The following is an 18,156-nucleotide window of genomic DNA, read 5'->3' as shown; positions in this document are numbered from 1 at the left end:
CCAAAGTCACAATGTTCTGCAAGTTCTTATAAAGGCTTCCAAGCTTTCTCCAGGTCTCTGCCCTTTTAATAAAAGCATGCCCATTTGTGTTTTACATTCAATATTGAAATGCAACAATCACCAAATTTTTAAAGAATGATCAGTACATGTATCCTCAGAGAAAATGTTGGGAGACAGCACAATGGGCCTCCTTTTCTTTCCACTTCCCCACTAACCTCCCACATCCCCACTGTTTTCCCAGTTTTTCACTTCTCAAATCTAGCTAAACTAAAGGGAGGAGGGGGGGGATGAAGAGAAGGGAAAAAGTAGATCAAATGCCACCATTATTGTGGGTGACAGTTGTCACTGCTAGGCATCTAGCTCACCAGCTACAAAGGTTTTTAACATTTTTGAGGTATAAACAGATTCTGAGAAAATCTGGAAGTAATTGCCCCATACCGCCTAGGATCATTGTCTCCCCAACTTCCCTTCACATAACATTCAACCTTATAGTTGATCTCATTTAATCTCTGCTAGACAGGATTTCTTCATGCTTAAGTGCGTAATCATCAACGGTACAAATGACAATATATGTAAATAATTCTCTCTCCAGCCCATGATGTAACATTGCACAATTAGCCTCTGTGTGTTTGAGCATTTCTTTCTCAGAAGCGTCAGGAACAGATGATTTCCTGTAACTGATACCAGACAAGATGGGCCAGGTTAGCCTGGTATAACAATTCGTGTTCTTAAAATGGCATATATAAAAAATAAAGAAAAAATGGTTTTTAAAACTTGGGCATAACATATATGCATAGCTGTGCCTCTATTCCTGCCCACTGTCATAACACAGCGGCAAGCACTTTTATGTTTTGGAGACACAAGAGTCTCTTGTTTTACAAACAAAACAGAAAAACTTCTCTTTGCATTATTCAGTTGAATGATAAAAATCACAGTGACTCTTCCCTTTCATACATGGGGATAAACAAATCATTTTTTGAGTCCAATATAAGCTAAATGTTGTCCATTTAAACAAGGGCACTTTACCTCTTTTCTAACAATATTTGTTTTGGTGGGGAAAGCAGCTTGGGATGTCATAACAAAAGAAATAAAAGTTAGCCTTATAGCAGAGAAATTGTTCTAATTAAGCACTTTTATTCATGTGGTATTGTGTATTGTATAGGTTTTTCCAGACATTCTGAGTCTGATAGTGTTGCTATTGAAGTTAATGGTGTAACTTGATAACAGAACAGGCACTTAGGCTACATCTACACTACAGCATAATATCGAAATAACTAAAACCGGTTTTATAAAACCAATATTATAAAATCGATTTTATGCGTCCACACTAGGGCACATTAATTCGGTGGTGTGCGTCCATGGTCCGAGGCTAGCGTCGATTTCTGGAGCAGTGCACTGTGGGTAGCTACTGTAAAATGATGAGGCCAATAACTTCGATTTCCGTCCACACTAACCCTAAATCAATATAGTAATATCGATTTTAGCGTTACTCTTCTCGTTGGGGAGGAGTACAGAAATCGATTTTAAGAGCCCTTAAAATCAATTTAAAGTGTGTTGTAGTGTGGACGGGTACAGCGTTAAATCGATTTAACTCTGTTTAAATTGATTTAACTGCGTAGTGTGGACCAGGCCTTAGTAAAAGGATGTTTATTTCTCAGTGCGAAGTCAGTAAACTCCCTTTGGGCTCTGAAGGTCAAGCTAGGCCTGTTAACTATAAACTGCACAGGGCAATTAATGTCAATGTAAATTACAGATTAGTTTCAATGTAAATTAGATATATTTCATTTAGAATTAGTGCGTCCTCCACAGAAAAAATATAGATGTACTCACCTTCTGAGCATAAGTACCTAAACACCGGAAACAGTGTTTTGATCTAATAAGGGGAAGGGAAGTACCATCTAATATATCTTAAGAAGGTTTGAGAAAACTATATACCTATCTATAATTGCCTAAATGGACTAGTCAGCATGGACACCAGCATACAGTGAATGTAGATATTTTCCCTTCCCATAGTGAAGTGATTCCCTTTTAACAGGGTTCCACTGAATTACTTATAAATTGTTTATAGAGTGAGAGTACAGCCCAAGCGGCATATGGGTAAATGTGAAAACAAAAGGACATTTAAAAGGCAGTGGTGCTTATTAAAAGCTAGATATTGTATCTTTATGCACCCAAATGCTAATTGGCTTCACTGGGAGTTTTAGGTGTTCCCAAGTAATGCAAGACTGAGCCATTAAACTGAAATTCACCAGTTAGAGGTCGTTATGTACCATTTAAGACCAACCTAACCCCTTGATTTGGGGCTCAAATGTCGCACAGGGCCAAGCACGTGCTCTCTGCACAAGAGTGAATTTGACCTTTGATGTTTTACCTGATTTCATTTAATCAATATGACCAATTGTATTCTGACAATTTTGCTAAATGAAAATATTTCCTGCAGGGAGACCAGGGACAGAGAGGTCTACGGGGAGAGACAGGTCCAAAGGGAGACAGGGTGAGTTCAAATCATATTTACCAGTAAACATATAGCAATTATATTATATATCACATTACGTGTGCTGAAGGTAACTTACCAAATACAGCCATGAATAATCATATATTGATGCTTCTTGCATATGCCACTTCAATGTATCTTTTTTTTTTTTAGGGTCCTCAAGGTATTAGAGGAATAACTGGCCTCCCTGGGCCTAAAGGAGAAGCTGTATGTATATCTATTTATTTTAAAAATTTGCTCCCTATCATGATCCTTTAGATTGCAAATGCTGGGGAGCAGCATTAAGACAAGCAAAGAATGTTCTTTATAACAATATACTATCTGTGTTTCAAGGGCTTACCAGGGGTTGATGGCCGGGAAGGGATCCCTGGAATGCCTGGAGCAAAGGTAAGCTAACTGTATTCTATCTGGCTATCTCAGTTTACATGTCATTTGATTCACATTGTTCTAACTGTAATAGCTACATTCACCTATATATTATGTATGTTTTTCAATTGCGCTACTGCTTTTGGTTTCTGAACATTCCTGTGGTAATTTGTAGTAAACTTCCCCAGCCTAAATGTCTAAAATCACACTGTTTCTGCTTTCTAGAAATAAAGTTTTTTTACTGATTTAACTGAATATTTTATATAATTTATGTAAATCAATTTTTTTTCAGGGTGAACCAGGAAAACCTGGTGCTCCAGGTGATGCAGGACTTCAAGGACTGCCAGTAGGTATCTGATACTTCAAATGTGAAAGCCATATTCAGTTCAAACACAAAGAAGAGACCAGTTTTTCAGATGCACTTGTGCCAGCTTTTGTGCCTCCTCATCATACCTTGGGTGGAAAAACTGAGTGAATGGCCCAGGGAGGATAACTCCAGTGCAAGGGTGATCCTGAAGTGTATAGCCAAAATAGAGGGTTGCACACAAAACAAAGTCCTGGCTGTCAGCATAAAAAGGAAGTAGGTTACTAAAAAAGGGTGGACCAACATGCAACTTCCTTGGGAGTGCTTTCTGGGCTAAGGGTTCAATGTCTTGTGGCTGTTACAGGCAGGCATAAATAACAGCCCGCAGGCTACTCTAACAGAGCACAAAGTAGAAGGCATGGACACCAGTATCAGAACAGTGTAAGGAGAAGCTTTACACATCACCCCCTGACTCTGCACCGTGGGAATATCTGAGCATGTGGCCCAATAAATTTTTAATTTTGCAAAAGTTTATCCAGGCAGTGGAGTTTACTAGACCTTGTCTGATAGTAGAGGTGTATGAGTGTGGTTTAGTTTTAAGTATAAAGGAATTCGTTTACAAATCAGTAGAATGCTATTTTCGTTCTTTCTACCAATATTTATTCTTTATTCAATTCTTTTTACTAATCATCTCTTTATAATTCTATCCGCCTATCTATCTGGGTTTATCTATTTGCTCATCACACATTGAAATGAAAAGAGTTAAATGCCTAAATAACTTTCTGAATCCCATCCCAAGTGCCTTATAAATTTTAACATAAATACAAACAAGAAATTCTGGACTTATTTATTTGGTATGGGTTTTAGATTTAATGCTGTAGGAGGTGAGACTTGTGGTCATCCTGATGTGCAGGAGGCATTGCTATTGGGGTTTGTTTTGTTTTTTTTTGGTCTGTCTGAGTTAAAGGATTGAAGATATATTCTGATATTTGTGTATTAGGATTTGATTTTGTCTTTATCAGCACTGAGGGCTTAGCCCTCAGCTGTACTGATCTTGTGTTTGGGACAGCTAAGGAGGTGAGGCAGTGAAAGACGGCTTTCTGCCTTTCCTATTCTTGGGACTGAGTGGAGGCCAAAATAATCCACAATGAAAGTTAGAGCAGCCTAAGGCTGGTTGAATTTACCCAGATGGAACAATCCCCTGCAGCTGTTCTGCCACTCTAGGGTTGCTGGAGTGCCCCATACTTCCTCCTGCCCCAAAATGTCCCATGTGGAAAGGATATGGGGGAGCTGGTGGCCAGATACACTCACTTTATGTCAGTGAGGGATTTGCCTGTGATAGGAGAATCTGCAGCTGTTCCAGTATGGGGCTCTCCACACTCGGGTGTTGTGAGGGTTTCATTTAATTCAAACAGTATAAATAACTAAGAACAAATTTAATCTACCATAAAATACATACATAAAAGGCATAGCACTGCTCTGCTGTTAAAATACACAAGGCTATTCTTAATTCATGTGGATTGGTCACAGTCAAGGAGACGTATACCATACCAGTAAATACATTTTTATGTTTAATCTTGTAGTTTGTAGATTTAAAATGTTGGATATGTTGGGAATATAGATAGTGCATAATGTTCCCAAATTAAAAACCTTATTTCCTTTACATTTGCAGCTAGAGAAAAATTCCGCCTCCAATGCCAGGGTAAAGAATACTTCCTGCACTGGGTCAAACCAGTGTCAAGTGTTAAACAGAAACTTTTCCAAAACATTCAGCTACAGAAGCAGATACTCAGAGAAGATATTGAAGGAACTAAGTTAAAATATCATTTGATTTACAGTTGCATTCTGAAGTTGGTTCTGGTTTTTGCTATGTTTTTTCCTAACGATAGAGAGCACTTGCTGTGAACGATTGTATACAAGAGAGAGAATGTGGAGTGTAAACAAGAGAGAGGGGTCTTGTAGTTTGAGCATAAGATTGAAGTGGGAAGTTCTGGGTATTATACCCATTTCTGAATCTGGCAGGCAGTGACTTATGTTGTGACCCTGAACAAAGCACAATCTTTCATCTCCCTGTGCTGCCTTTTGCCCAACTATAAAATGGGGATAATACTATTTACCTACTTCACAGGGGGATCAGGCTTTATCAATTGCTGTTTGGAAAGTGCATCAAGATCTTCAGGTGAAAGGACTCGAAAAGTATAAATTATGATTGCAATAATGTAAAGTTACATTTTTAACAACAGTTTCAGCGGATGCTTTTTGTACATTTCTAGACTCCGTAATAACACAGAAATGACATTTAATATGTTAAAGAGTCCTGTGGCACCTTATAGACTAACAAACGTATTGGAGCATGAGCTTTCGTGGGTGAATACTTCGTTGGATGCATGTATTCACCCACGAAAGCTCATGCTCCAATACGTTTGTTAGTCTATAAGGGGCCACAGAACTCTTTGGTGCTTTTACAGATCCAGAGTAACATGACTACCCCTCTGATATTTAAAATGTTGTTTCTTTTAGGGTTTACCTGGCTCCCCAGGTGCAAATGGTGTTTCTGGCCCAAAGGTAAAATAATTTAAATAATCTACTTCCTTTCCTCTAAAACTGGATTTTGTGTTTATCAAATTTTAAAATAGCCAGTGAAGTATTGTTCATTTGTCATTATGGTTAAATGAAAAATAACCATTGACGTAAGAAATGATACATGCCAGATAAGTGAACAAAAACTTAATCAGTGGTTGGTCTGCAGTTTTTGCAGTTCTTTCATTGTGACAATAGCACTGATCTTGCGTAAAAGATGAAAGAAGGTTTTGTTGATTCAAAATACTTAAAAGAATTTTTTTTTAAATGCAGCATATAATAATTCTGTGAAATTCACTGCAGAGGATATCATTGACACATATAGCATAGTACACTTCAAAAAAAGATTAGATACGTTAATAAGAACAGCATACGCAGCTGCATTAAATGGATAAAAAGACAAGAGCTTTCAATTATAACAGTTCAAATAACTGAAAAATGGCTGTTCCAATTCTGCTCAAACTCTCCAAGAATATTCACATAGGGCCTGAACAAAAAGCATTGAAAATTTCAGACCAAAAGAAATTTATTTGAGGAAAAAACCATGAGCAACTCAAAAAAGAGATTAGCTGGAAGTTGGGATTCAATTTAAATATATGGCATGCTTCTGTGCATCCACTATAATTGGAGTCTCATCAGTGTGATTGGTTGCTGTACAAAAATAAGGGAAGAATTTAGGGGAATTGGATGGAGAAGAATCAGGGGGAGAATAAAGAGTAAGAGCAAAAATGGGTACAGCAGGTGGTTTGATTTCATTGCTTGTTAATTTATTTGTTAATACTCTTGAACTGCTATGGTAACTGGTAGCTTGGTATGGCTAACTTTTTCACCTTTGTGTCTAACAGGGCAATGCAGGTGCCCCTGGGATACCAGGTTTAATGGGAAATTCTGGTAAACCTGTAAGATCACTTTTCTTCTTTTCTGAATCTTTCACAAGAACATTTCTATTTTGTGCAAAGAGTTAGTTTTCAAACATGCTCTGTTCTTATCATCATGAAAACAGGGCGAACAGGGACCACAGGGGATAGAGGGACCAATAGGACCAAGGGGTCCACCTGTAAGTACTTAACTTGTTTCCTACTGTGCATATTTGGAACTGTGATGTCTGAGGTCCTGGTTGATGAACCCAACAATGTGGTATACATACAACTTATCACAAGTGCCAGTTACTTAAGGAAAACACTAAGCTCTAACTCCTTAGTCAAGTGGATGCGCATCAACCCACATTAAAAAGCAGCTGTGCTCACAATTACAATATATACAGATTTCAGCTGGACTCAAAACAAAATAATTGACAAAATTATTCCACAATTTATTTTGGATGGTGGTGATGGTGAATTTGAAACTGAAACATGGATCCTAGCTAGTCCCTGTTTTCATAATGGGCTGAGGAGAAACCCCAGATCCAAACAGAAGGACCCATGGACGCACATGTAGAGACCCCCTGGTCAAGGGTGGGAACCAAACCCAAGACCGTCAACACCAGCAGCACAATGCCTACCACTAAAGCTAAAAAAGTAACTGATTAGCTATCAGTAAAGAGCATGCCCTTATCCTTTACAAGGCCAGCTATTAAAAACAGACACCATCACGTGCTCTGAGCCAGTGCTGTACATAGACACCTCTGAACACTGGAGTGTTAAACATGTGAATTTTGTGGCTTGGATCCTTTCTAATGCTTTTACTCTCTGCTGGAGGGAGCTGGACAGGTAGTGCTTTGAACCATAGTAGTTCCTTCTGGTTGAAAATACTGGTGTTCAGAGGGGCATGTACTTTCGCTGGAGATTGCTTCCACAGCACTAGCCTACTTCAGAAAAACATACAAGAGGTTTTGAAAGATGGCTAGTCCAGGGTAAGAATAAGCCTTGAGGCGGGGTGGGATAGGAGAAGCAAGGAATTACATAGAGAAATATGGTGGCACTCACTCATGTGTAATGCTGAAGACAGAGGGACAGAGTCTATGCTGCGGATGAGATATGAGAGGTGGTGGCTGTAGGGGGCTGGTAACAGCTTTTTGATTTTCTCTCTCTGTCTCTCGCCTGGCCCGAGTCTTGGTCCTGAGAGAAGTTAGAAGAGCATGAGGCTGCTGTAACTGACTGAAAATGGTCCCCAACAGACTGTCTGTGAGTTGGGGATAGCTTTAATGCACTAGAATTCACAGTGTGAGACCATTTGCTGCTCAGAAGAACTCATGCTCCATGATCTCTATTTGCGAGTTCCTCTCTTGCCGTCCCACTCCAGAGGTGCTCACTTGGAGCCTTCAGGCCTTGTGCTGTGATATAACGTTAGTGATTTACTGGCAGCGCCGGCTCCAGGCACCAGCATTCCAAGCTGGTGCTTGGGGCGACAATCTGCAAGGCGTGGCAGTCCCTGTTGTTTTGCCCCCAAGCAGTGCGCCGAATTGCCGCCTCAGGCGGCAGGGGCAGTCGGTGTGCTGTTAGGGCAGCAGGCGTGTTTCCGTGGTGAGGGCTATTCGGCAGCAGCTTCTATGTTTAGCTGTCTGCGGCGGCTTCAGCTAAACATAGAAGCTGCCACCAAACTGCCGCCGCTGTGGAAATGCGCTGCTCCCGCCGCCTGCGGTGGCAATTCGGTGCAGAACTTGGGGCGGCGAAAACTGTAGAGCCGGCCCTGTTTACTGGTTAGAGGAATCACGCAGGGAAACTGGCTCCTATAAACTAATTGTTCTCTGACTTTAAATATTCAACAAATCTCAGCTAAAGAACAAATTTATTTTTCCTTTCTGTATGTTTCTGTGGTTTGCATTGTCATTTGCTGAACATACTTTATTACAACACACTATTTTCTTTGGAACACACCTACACATGACTTTTGGCCATTGGCTGTCCTAGAAGGATATAAAAATAGATAACATGAAGATATATACTCAGCATGTTGTGACACAATATCTCAATGTTAAGCTTGCCATAACTATACTCACCAAAGCTTGGGTTTGTTGGAAGCCTCTAACTGCATTGTCTTGGATGGAATGGAATTTGTTTTCTGAACCCTTCTCCTGGCATTGATCTCCTAAATACTTGAGAGACACATAAAAGTTATAGTTAGATCAAGAACAAAGTATCTCTCTACATTGATAATGCAAGATAATCTGCTAAACTATGCTTTTAATCCCATAACATGCAAGTATGAGTTTATGAAATCAGCAGTCCATAGAAACAGGAGTTGACATGCTGGGTTAATTGTTAGTAACCCTGTTGTCAGACAGAAACACTCAATGAAGATTAAATATAGTGATTTTTCTGTTTGTCACTGCAGAGATCAGGGGAATGCGTTCCCCTCATTTTGTTTCATCATTCAGTAATGTAACAGTTTCTGTACACATGTGAGCAATATGGCAACACAAATCTAGAAAAGAGTGATTTCAAATCCACAAAAATGGAGGGACAGCTTGTAAGTGTTATCATTAGTCGGGTAATAGAATACTCACTGCAGGTCACACAGGTTTAAGTAGAAGTAAGCTGTTTTTAAGCCATAGTATTTAAATCTCTGAAGTTTATAAACCACCCTTCTGATGAAAATACTGAAAATATGCAGTATCATTCTACTGAGGAAAACAGACTGGGAATGGCTGCCACAGCTTCCTGCTGGCTGCCTGGGAAACCAGGGTGGGAAGTCCAAGTCTTTTTCACAGACAAGCTTCAGTGATAGAAGAATCAGGAATCTATGTTCAGCCTACGGCAGGCAGTTGAGACTCACTTTATTTTGGGCAAGATTCTGTCTGGTCCTTACTTATGTGTGCAGTTGTGTAGCAGGAGCAAGCAGCATTCCCTGTACACCTTGTGCAGTCAGCATTCATGCCAGGCATATAGCCCTTGCTCTCAGGAATGCAGAGATTGCTCTGCCCCTACGGCTCAAGAACAGTTTGCCTCCTGCCTCTCCTCATCTCTGCTCTGGCATGCAAGGGGAGCAGACTGTGCCCAATAGGTGTAGCACCCTTGTACTCTCTGCACTGTCCCTTACTCTGGACTGTGCATAACAGGTTGGAGCTATCATCTGCAGCTAGTGGCAGGAAGAAGTAGCTGCTGTACGGTTTCTGCGTATGTTGGAAGAAGGACTAGACCAACTGGAGGTGTAGGGATGTCTATTCTCCAACAGAACTGATCCTGTAATGGGAAGGGGAGTGTCATATACCCTGGTCCCAGATTTGGACCTTAGCGTCCAAAATATGGGGGTTAGCATGAAAACCTCCAAGCTTAGTTACCAGCTTGGACCTGGTACTGCTCCCACCACCCAAAAAATTAGAGTGTTTTGGGGCACTTTGGTCCCCCCGAAACCCTTCCCTGGGGACCCCAAGACCCAAACCCTTGAGTTTTACAACCAAGGGAAATAAATTTTTTCCCTTCCCCCCTCCAGGTTCTGCTGGAGAGATACACAGAAGCAACCTTTGTGACTCTAAGCAGAGGGAGTTCATCCTTTGTAATTTCAGTCCTGGAAACAAAAGCACTTTCCTCTTTACCCAGAGGGAATGCAAAATCAGGCTAGTAAATCTAACACACACAGACCTCCCCCTGACTTCTTTCTCCCACCAATTTCCTGGTGAGCTGCAGACCCAATTCCCTGAAGTTCCCCACCAAAGAAAAACTCCAACAGGTCTTAAAAGAAAGCTTTATATAAAAAGAAAGAAAGACACCGTCAGGCCACTTAGCATCATTTCCCTGGACTGTAAACTGACAAACCTGTAAGTCTCTGGAATAGAAAGGCTTGAGAGAATTAACATGGTACACTGTAGGCTTTAGTGAGGAATTGGGAAATGCTATGAGGTAGCATAGTAGGTAGTTCCCAGGCGCTCTTGGACCGTGAATGGCCCTTCCCGTGATGCTTCCATCTTATGGGCCTGTTGCGCCTTCAAGACCATAACCTGGTCTCCTACTTTGAAGGAACTTTCTCTGGTATGTCTGTCATACCAGGCCTTTTGCTCTTCCTGAGCATCCTTTAGGTTCTCTTTAGCAAGGGCTAAGGAGTGTCGGAGGGTGCTTTGTAGGTTGCTTACAAAGTCCAGAATGTTAGTTCCTGGAGAAGGCGTTAACCCCTCCCATTGCTGCTTTACCAACTGTAATGGCCCCTTAACCTCGTGACCATACACAAGTTCAAACGGTGAAAACCCTAAACTGGGATGTGGTACAGCCCTGTAGGCAAACAGCAACTGCTGCAACACTAGGTCCCAATTATTGGAGAATTCGTTGAGGAATTTACGTATCATGGCCCCCAAAGTTCCATTAAACCTTTCCACCAGGCCATTGATTTGATGGTGGTACGGGGTGGCAACCAAGTGGTTCACCCCATGAGTTTCCCACAGTTTTTGCATAGTTCCTGCCAGGAAATTAGATCCTGAATCAGTAAGGATGTCGGAGGGCCAACCTACCCTGGCAAAAATGTCTGTTAGGGCCAGGCACACAGTGTTAGCCTTGGTGTTGCCTAGAGCTACTGCTTCCGGCCATCGGGTAGCAAAGTCCACTAAAGTCAGTACGTACTGCTTTCCTCTGGGTGTCTTTTTTGGGAAAGGACCCAGAATATCCACAGCTACTTGCTGAAATGGGACCTCAATTATGGGGAGTGGCTGGAGAGGGGCCTTGACCTGGTCTTGGGGCTTTCCCACTCTTTGGCATACCTCACAAGACTGGACATACTTGGCAATGTCCTTGCCCATCCCCTCCCAGTGGAAGGACTTCCCCAACCGGTCCTTGGTTCTGTTCACCCCAGCATGGCCACTGGGATGATCATGGGCTAAGCTTAAGAGCTTCCCCCGGTACTTAGTTGGAACCGCCAACTGTTTTTGCAGCTGCCATTCTTCCCGGTGTCCACCAGAAAGAATCTTCTTGTATAAAAGTCCGTGGTCTATAACAAACCGGGATCGATTAGAAGAGCTGAGAGGTGGTGGGGTGCTCCGTGCCGCCGCCCAAGCTTTTTGAAGGCTGTCATCTGCTTCCTGCTCAGTCTGGAACTGTTCCCTTGAGGCTGGGGTCACCTCTGGAAGCGATGTAGGTGATGGGGTTGTTTTTCCATTTCTTGGCAGTGGGCCACCTCTTCTTCTTCTAGTTTTCTGTGGTAGGCTGCATTTTTGGCATCTTGTTCTCTTTTATGGGCTGCCTGTTTGATCTGTTCTTCTCTTTCTTTCAGCTCCACCTCTTTTTCTCTTTTTTCCAGTTGTCGCCTGTGTTCTGCTTCTTTGCTTTGTTCTTCGGCCTCCATTTTTGCCTTAGAAGTCATGGTTCCTGTTTTCTTGTGTTGGGGTGCCCTCTGGTGTTTATCTTCTGAACTGCAGGCTCTGTTGCCTCCTGGAGTCTGCCTAGCAACAGTGCCTTTTTCCCTTTCTTCCTTTAGCTAATTTTTTCAATGTAAGGTAAACCAGAAAAACCACTTTATTTGCATGTATATAGTGCTGGTATATGACTCCTAATGGGAGTGCAATTAGCTGACAAAAGACCTGTTTGTCACAGCTTAATGGTTCCTTGCTTAATATGCAAGCCAAACTGCCAGAGAGCAGAGAAAAAAAATTCTCTCTGGTTCCTTTTTAAAACCAAACTGTTTCTCTCTGCTAAAAAGCCCCTAGCAGAGAAAAGAAAAATATAATATTCCTACTGGCTTCTATCTATCCCACCGCTGCCACCATGTCATATAACCTGGTCCCAGATTTGGACCTTAGCATCCAAAATATGGGGGTTAGCATGAAAACCTCCAAGCTTAGTTACCAGCTTGGACCTGGTACTGCTCCCACCACCCAAAAAATTAGAGTGTTTTGGGGCACTTTGGTCCCCCCGAAACCCTTCCCTGGGGACCCCAAGACCCAAACCCTTGAGTTTTACAACCAAGGGAAATAAATTTTTTCCCTTCCCCCCTCCAGGTGCTCCTGGAGAGATACACAGAAGCAACCTCCGTGACTCTAAGCAGAGGGAGTTCACCCTTTGTAATTTCAGTCCTGGAAACAAAAGCACTTTCCTCTTTACCCAGAGGGAATGCAAAATCAGGCTAGTAAATCTAACACACACAGACCTCCCCCTGACTTCTTTCTCCCACCAATTTCCTGGTGAGCTGCAGACCCAATTCCCTGAAGTTCCCCACCAAAGAAAAACTCCAACAGGTCTTAAAAGAAAGCTTTATATAAAAAGAAAGAAAAATACATACAAATGGTTTTTTTTGTATTAAAGTGACAAATACAGGGTCAATTGCTTAAAAGAAATATGAATAAACAGCCTTATTTAAAAAGAATACAAATCAAAGCACTTCAGCAACTATAGACATGTAAATACAAAACAAAAAACCAACTTTGTACTTACAACTTGGAAACAGAAGATTAGAAAGGAAAAAGAAAAATTCTCCTCATAGCTGAGAGGGACTCAGGCAGACAGACCAAGAACTCAGACACAAACTTTCCTCCACCCAGAGTTGAAAAAATCCGGTTTCCTGATTGGTCCTCTGGTCAGGTGCTTCAGGTTACTTTTTTTTCAGGTGAAAGAGACATTAACCCCTAGCTATCTGTTTATGACAGGGAGTGCAAAGGAAAAAAAAAAAGGTCTTAACATAAAGTCTTGTGAAATCCCAGTATTAAGTGATATTTTTAGTCATTGCATCACATGGCGACAGCATTCAGAACAGCTGGACATGAACCTAGAAGCTGGCCCCTAAATAAAACAGGCATTGTAAGGAGTGCTCTAGTTTGCTTAATAAGATCTGATTTCCGTAGTGTCTGAACTATTTACGTGTGTACATTTACTACAGGTGGGCAAATCAAGGGATTTGTGCACTCACATATGTCTAGTCAGGAATTCTCTCTCCATGACCTTGGGCAAAATCCCGGATTTGTGCCCATATGTCCAAAGAGTAAGAGCAGGCAGAGACATGGGCCAGGCAGAACATTTAGCCCACATTTTATTGACAGAATAAACTGTCACTTTATCACACAGTTGCATCATGTTCCAGCTGAATCTTCACTAAACAGTGCTAGTAATTGTCCACTGAGTGTGGAAACAATGTTTGATATGTATCAACAAAGAGTTCATCCTCCCTGAACGAGTCCTGATGAACCACTGCCCTGCTGTGGTGTTATGGAACAGTGTGCTTCTGGAGAGATCATCATTTGGCTGTCATGACTAGAACATCTTGACAAAAAGAGGGAAAATTCCACAATGTTTTTCAGTATATCCACAGGTTTTATTTTTAAATAAAAATTTCAGAATTAAACATTTACAATATTTTGACCAGTTTCTACAACTGGTCAAAAATGGAAACTTAAAAAAATTCATATTTTTAAATTGTATCAGTTTGGAAAAATTGAAAAATTTTGACCAGCTCTATTCATGACCAACCATATACAGTCATCAAAGATCCCATGGTTGCTCTTCAATGAATTATTTCTTTTGTCTTTCCTTCCCCTCTCCTAATCTCTACTTTGGTCACCTCTTTACCACTTATTTCACTTTCTTTCTTCTTCTCTTCTAACTTTTCCTTTCCTCAAGTCTACACTCTCCATCCTCCTACTGATCATTCCCTTCCTTTCTCTCCTCTCCAGGTTCCTTCTACTGTCAAAGGCCCTCTACTCATATTAAGCCAGTATTCCATTTATCTTCCTAGTGAAGGGTTCTGTGGCAGGAGTCAGGAGGGGTCTGGGGTTCTTCCCTTTTTCTCCTGACAGAGAAGAGGAGGAGCCACCAAGAAGTCCCTGCTATTAGGATCGTTTTCTTAATAGACCTAAGGAAGTGAGAGAACTGTAAGTAAGGAAGCCACAGCACCTTCTCTGGGTTAAAAGGAAGGAGAGTCAAAAGAGTTGTGTTACCTCTGTCCTCTGCTTTAGTGCTGTGGAGAGACAACAAGGCTAGTAATTGCTGAAGGGCCAGGACACCCTTCAGTGTGGGATGATGGAGCCAACAAAATTAGCACTCCTCCAGTGTGCCTTTGTGGTGTAACTTGATATGCATAGCGGGAGTGAGATTCTTGTTTACAAATTTAAATGTGATTTTTTTCTATTTTATTAACAATATTTGCAGGGTGCCTCTTTTACCTAAGCAGCCTGCAAGAGACACTTACCAATGGAAAATTCCTATTTCTGCTGGCAAGTGAATTTTTAAGCCCTGTTGCTGCTTCTGTGCACTATTAAATAATGGCTGTATTTCCCTCATTGGTGATTACACTTCAGTGGTGAAGCAGTAACACCTCTATATTAGAGCCATAGAAGATTAGGGTTGAAAGAGACCTCAGGAGGTCATCTAGTCCAATCCCTGCTCAAAGCAGGACCAACACCAACTAAATCATCATATTGTTAACCTTTTTGGGAACCTTTGGGATGTAAGATGCTATATAAATAGGACCATTTTTATTATTAAAATCCACAGAAGAATATTGTTACCCTGGTTGTTAGCCAGTCAGTGCTCAGAAACCAGAACTGTCATATCCAATAGCTTAAACATTTATAATAGTTTTCCAGAAGAGGCTTTAATGATTCAAATGAAGATAATTCGATTACATAGTCTATTCCAACAGATAAAATACTTTTTATTTGTTTGTTGGAATAGATCATACAATCTTATGTGCCTGACTACTGAAGATTTTCTGTATAGGAAAATAAACACTTGAGAAAATATAATCATTTATCCAATTTTAATTAGAAAATTGGTATGGGCCATTGAGAAAAAGTCTGTTATAATTTATGAGCTTTAATAAAACAGAAAAATGACATCCCTACATTTGTAACAAGAGTACCATGAAACTTGCATTTTCTAATTTCCAATCAAACATATCTTCTTTTCCATTGTAATTGTTTTGTCAGTTAACAGTAGGTTTACATCACATTACAAGTCATTCTAAATAATTACTGAACTCACTTGTGGTTTAAATCCTTTTTAAACTGGTCATTGTGGCAGGTGGCCCAAAAGAAACAATTCTTAAACGTCAAAGTGTCAAGCCTAATCAGTGAGGTTGACTGTGTTCCCTTAAGTAATTATCTGCAATTTTTCCTCCCCACACATTTATTAAGATTTAGCAGCATTTAATTTTTCATGGTGAATTTATACCAGATACTTATTCCTTTTGCTTTATTCCCAGCCTTTCTAGTCGGTTAAAATTTTGCATAGTTCTGAATTTATTAAATAGCTTGGGGTGTTTTAAGCTTTAATAGTAAGTTGAGTAAATAACCTTGAGACATGCATGCATATTAGCTTTTATATACTGGCTGTTTTTTAGAAAATATTTAGTATATACAGTAGTTTTTAGCTAAGTTATTTTCTTTATCTGTGCTCTAGTGCAAAGATTATTTTCATAGGTACAATTGTAAGACCTTTTTTTCAGCTTGAAATGTATCCTGGATTGCTGTACTAATTGTTCTGTCACTTAAATCAACTTTTTGATACCAGGTCCCTTTACATGCCTCAAGTTTAAAAAGTGAGTCCATTTTCTTCAGTTGGGCATCAACACAGTGGCAGGATAAGTAGTCCGATGTCTTCACCTTCCCAGGACGTACTGTGCATACACACATTTTTTGGCACTGATTGTCCGTTTAGTCTTAGAGCTTAACAAATAATGAAGTTGTTTTTAAACAACCCCTAGGGCATGGGGTAGTATTACTATTCCTGTTTTAAAGCTGCACAGATAGATTAACATCACACAGGGTGTGTGAAGCAAACGAAGAACCCAGGTTTCCTGGTCCTCCTTTCTAAGCCACTAGATTCTCCCTTCTGTGCCTGACCTGATTTTGAAGGGATAATGTCTTAGGCCATATGATCACTTGGCACTTGCAATAAGCGTACGTTAATACTTATCAGAGTCTATATTTCTACTGTATTAATATGCATACACACATCTTTAAATATTTAACCCAGGTAACTTTACATAATGCTGGATGGTTAATGGAATGTCATCTGTATTCTTGATGCCATACATTCCATGAATAATTGTTAGTGTAGCATTGGCAGAGAATGTCACGTACAGAGGTGTGACCATCCTGTCTGACAGTATAAAACTGATATTAAGCCACTTGAAAAAGTTAGTTTTTGTTAAAGATTTTTATTTTTTTTTGCTGGCAGTCTCAGTTAATTCAGGCTAGAATTGGCATGTGGGCTGGAGGGGAGGTGGAGGAGCTGTGCTACAGACAATGTCCCCAGGAAGAACCCTGTCTGGCTCAAGGCAAAACTGCACACATGCACTCAAATTTACCCCAAATCGTGTTTATTCTTTGCTGAAATAGTAAACTCTAACAGGGCTGGGTCCTTGCCTATCCTACGAGTTGTTTTGCATTACTGGGACAGACGACTTGTCCCCTTGCATAGCCACCAATGGCCTTCTCTGCTTGGATGCACCTGAGGATCCAGCCCACAATGGATGGTGCCTTTTATCTGAGAATCTGAAAGGACACTGGAGCTAGATTGTGGCCAGCCCCTTTACACACCAGCATGGCAGCTGCATTACCCTTAGAGAGTGCACCCCTCTTCACCCCTTTTCTGGCAGCTATCACCACAGTGGTGCTAGGAAACAGCATGGACTGTGCTCTCCAACCACACTGTGGCTATGGCCAAAGCAGGGCACAGGTGAGGGGGAAGCACCTTGCATACTCCACTCCCTATCCCTGGCTTTTGGGCACCCAAGACGGGCAACCACAATTTGGCCATTAATGTGTGGAAGTTCCTTTTAAAACATCAGATAAAAGGCACTATGTACTATAGTACTATGTACTATAAGTGCTCATTCCAGCAGGCAATAGTACATGTTTTGGCGAACATTTTTAGTGCAGTGCTTATAGGTTGGGCAGGAGTCATAGCTAAATCTCTGATACAAATCTCTGATACAACATTAAAATTTACTCCTCTGAGATGTAGGATGAAAACAAATATTGAGATCTATAATAAATTAAGGGTACTTCTACACTTGGAGCGAGGGGTCTGATTCCCAGATCACAGAGAGATACTTGCACTTTTCATTGAGCTAGGACACTAAAAATAGTAGTGTATCTGCAGTAGCAGGGGAGTGGTGGCATGGGCTTGATGCCCTAAGTACAAACCCACCTAATCCCCGTGGGTCCATATTTTGGGCAGCTAGCCTGTGCCATGCTCTCCACTGCCCATGTTACCATGGCTACACTGCTATTTTTAGCTCACTAGCAGGAGTGCAATTGCGCGTATGTTTATACAAGATAGGAATCACACCCCCAGCCCCAGATATAGACATAGCCATAATGAATGCCAATTTCCAGTGACAGTAAGCCATTGCTAATCATAGTCATGACTGGGTTTGCAAATAATGAATGTTGTAAAAGAAACAAATACTTAGCAATGTGAGATTTCATTAAGCTTTGGCTATACAATCTTTGCTGAAAGACGAGGAGAGGCTGCCAGTTTTTGTGTAGATTAGTGGTGCAGTTTAGTGAACTGCAGATTAGCAAGGTACTACAGTAGTTCTCACAATTTTTCAC

The 18,156-nt window shown here is 40.9% G+C and overlaps 1 protein-coding gene across 1 annotated transcript in view; it reads left to right on the top strand.

Moving 5' to 3' along the window:
• LOC115647478 (collagen alpha-1(IX) chain-like) overlaps nt 1–18,156 on the top strand; it is a 116,708-nt gene that overhangs the window by 55,550 nt on the left and 43,002 nt on the right. Inside the window, exons 21-27 of the mRNA XM_030554208.1 lie at nt 2,441–2,494; nt 2,648–2,701; nt 2,828–2,881; nt 3,153–3,206; nt 5,685–5,729; nt 6,590–6,643; nt 6,748–6,801. Of these exons, the coding sequence (XP_030410068.1) occupies nt 2,441–2,494; nt 2,648–2,701; nt 2,828–2,881; nt 3,153–3,206; nt 5,685–5,729; nt 6,590–6,643; nt 6,748–6,801 (369 nt within the window). The remainder of the gene's footprint in view (nt 1–2,440; nt 2,495–2,647; nt 2,702–2,827; nt 2,882–3,152; nt 3,207–5,684; nt 5,730–6,589; nt 6,644–6,747; nt 6,802–18,156) is intronic.

This window comes from Gopherus evgoodei, chromosome 3, assembly GCF_007399415.2.
Source record: "Gopherus evgoodei ecotype Sinaloan lineage chromosome 3, rGopEvg1_v1.p, whole genome shotgun sequence".
Classification (NCBI taxonomy): Eukaryota; Metazoa; Chordata; order Testudines; family Testudinidae; genus Gopherus; species Gopherus evgoodei.
This window is presented reverse-complemented; position numbering and strand designations above follow the sequence as displayed.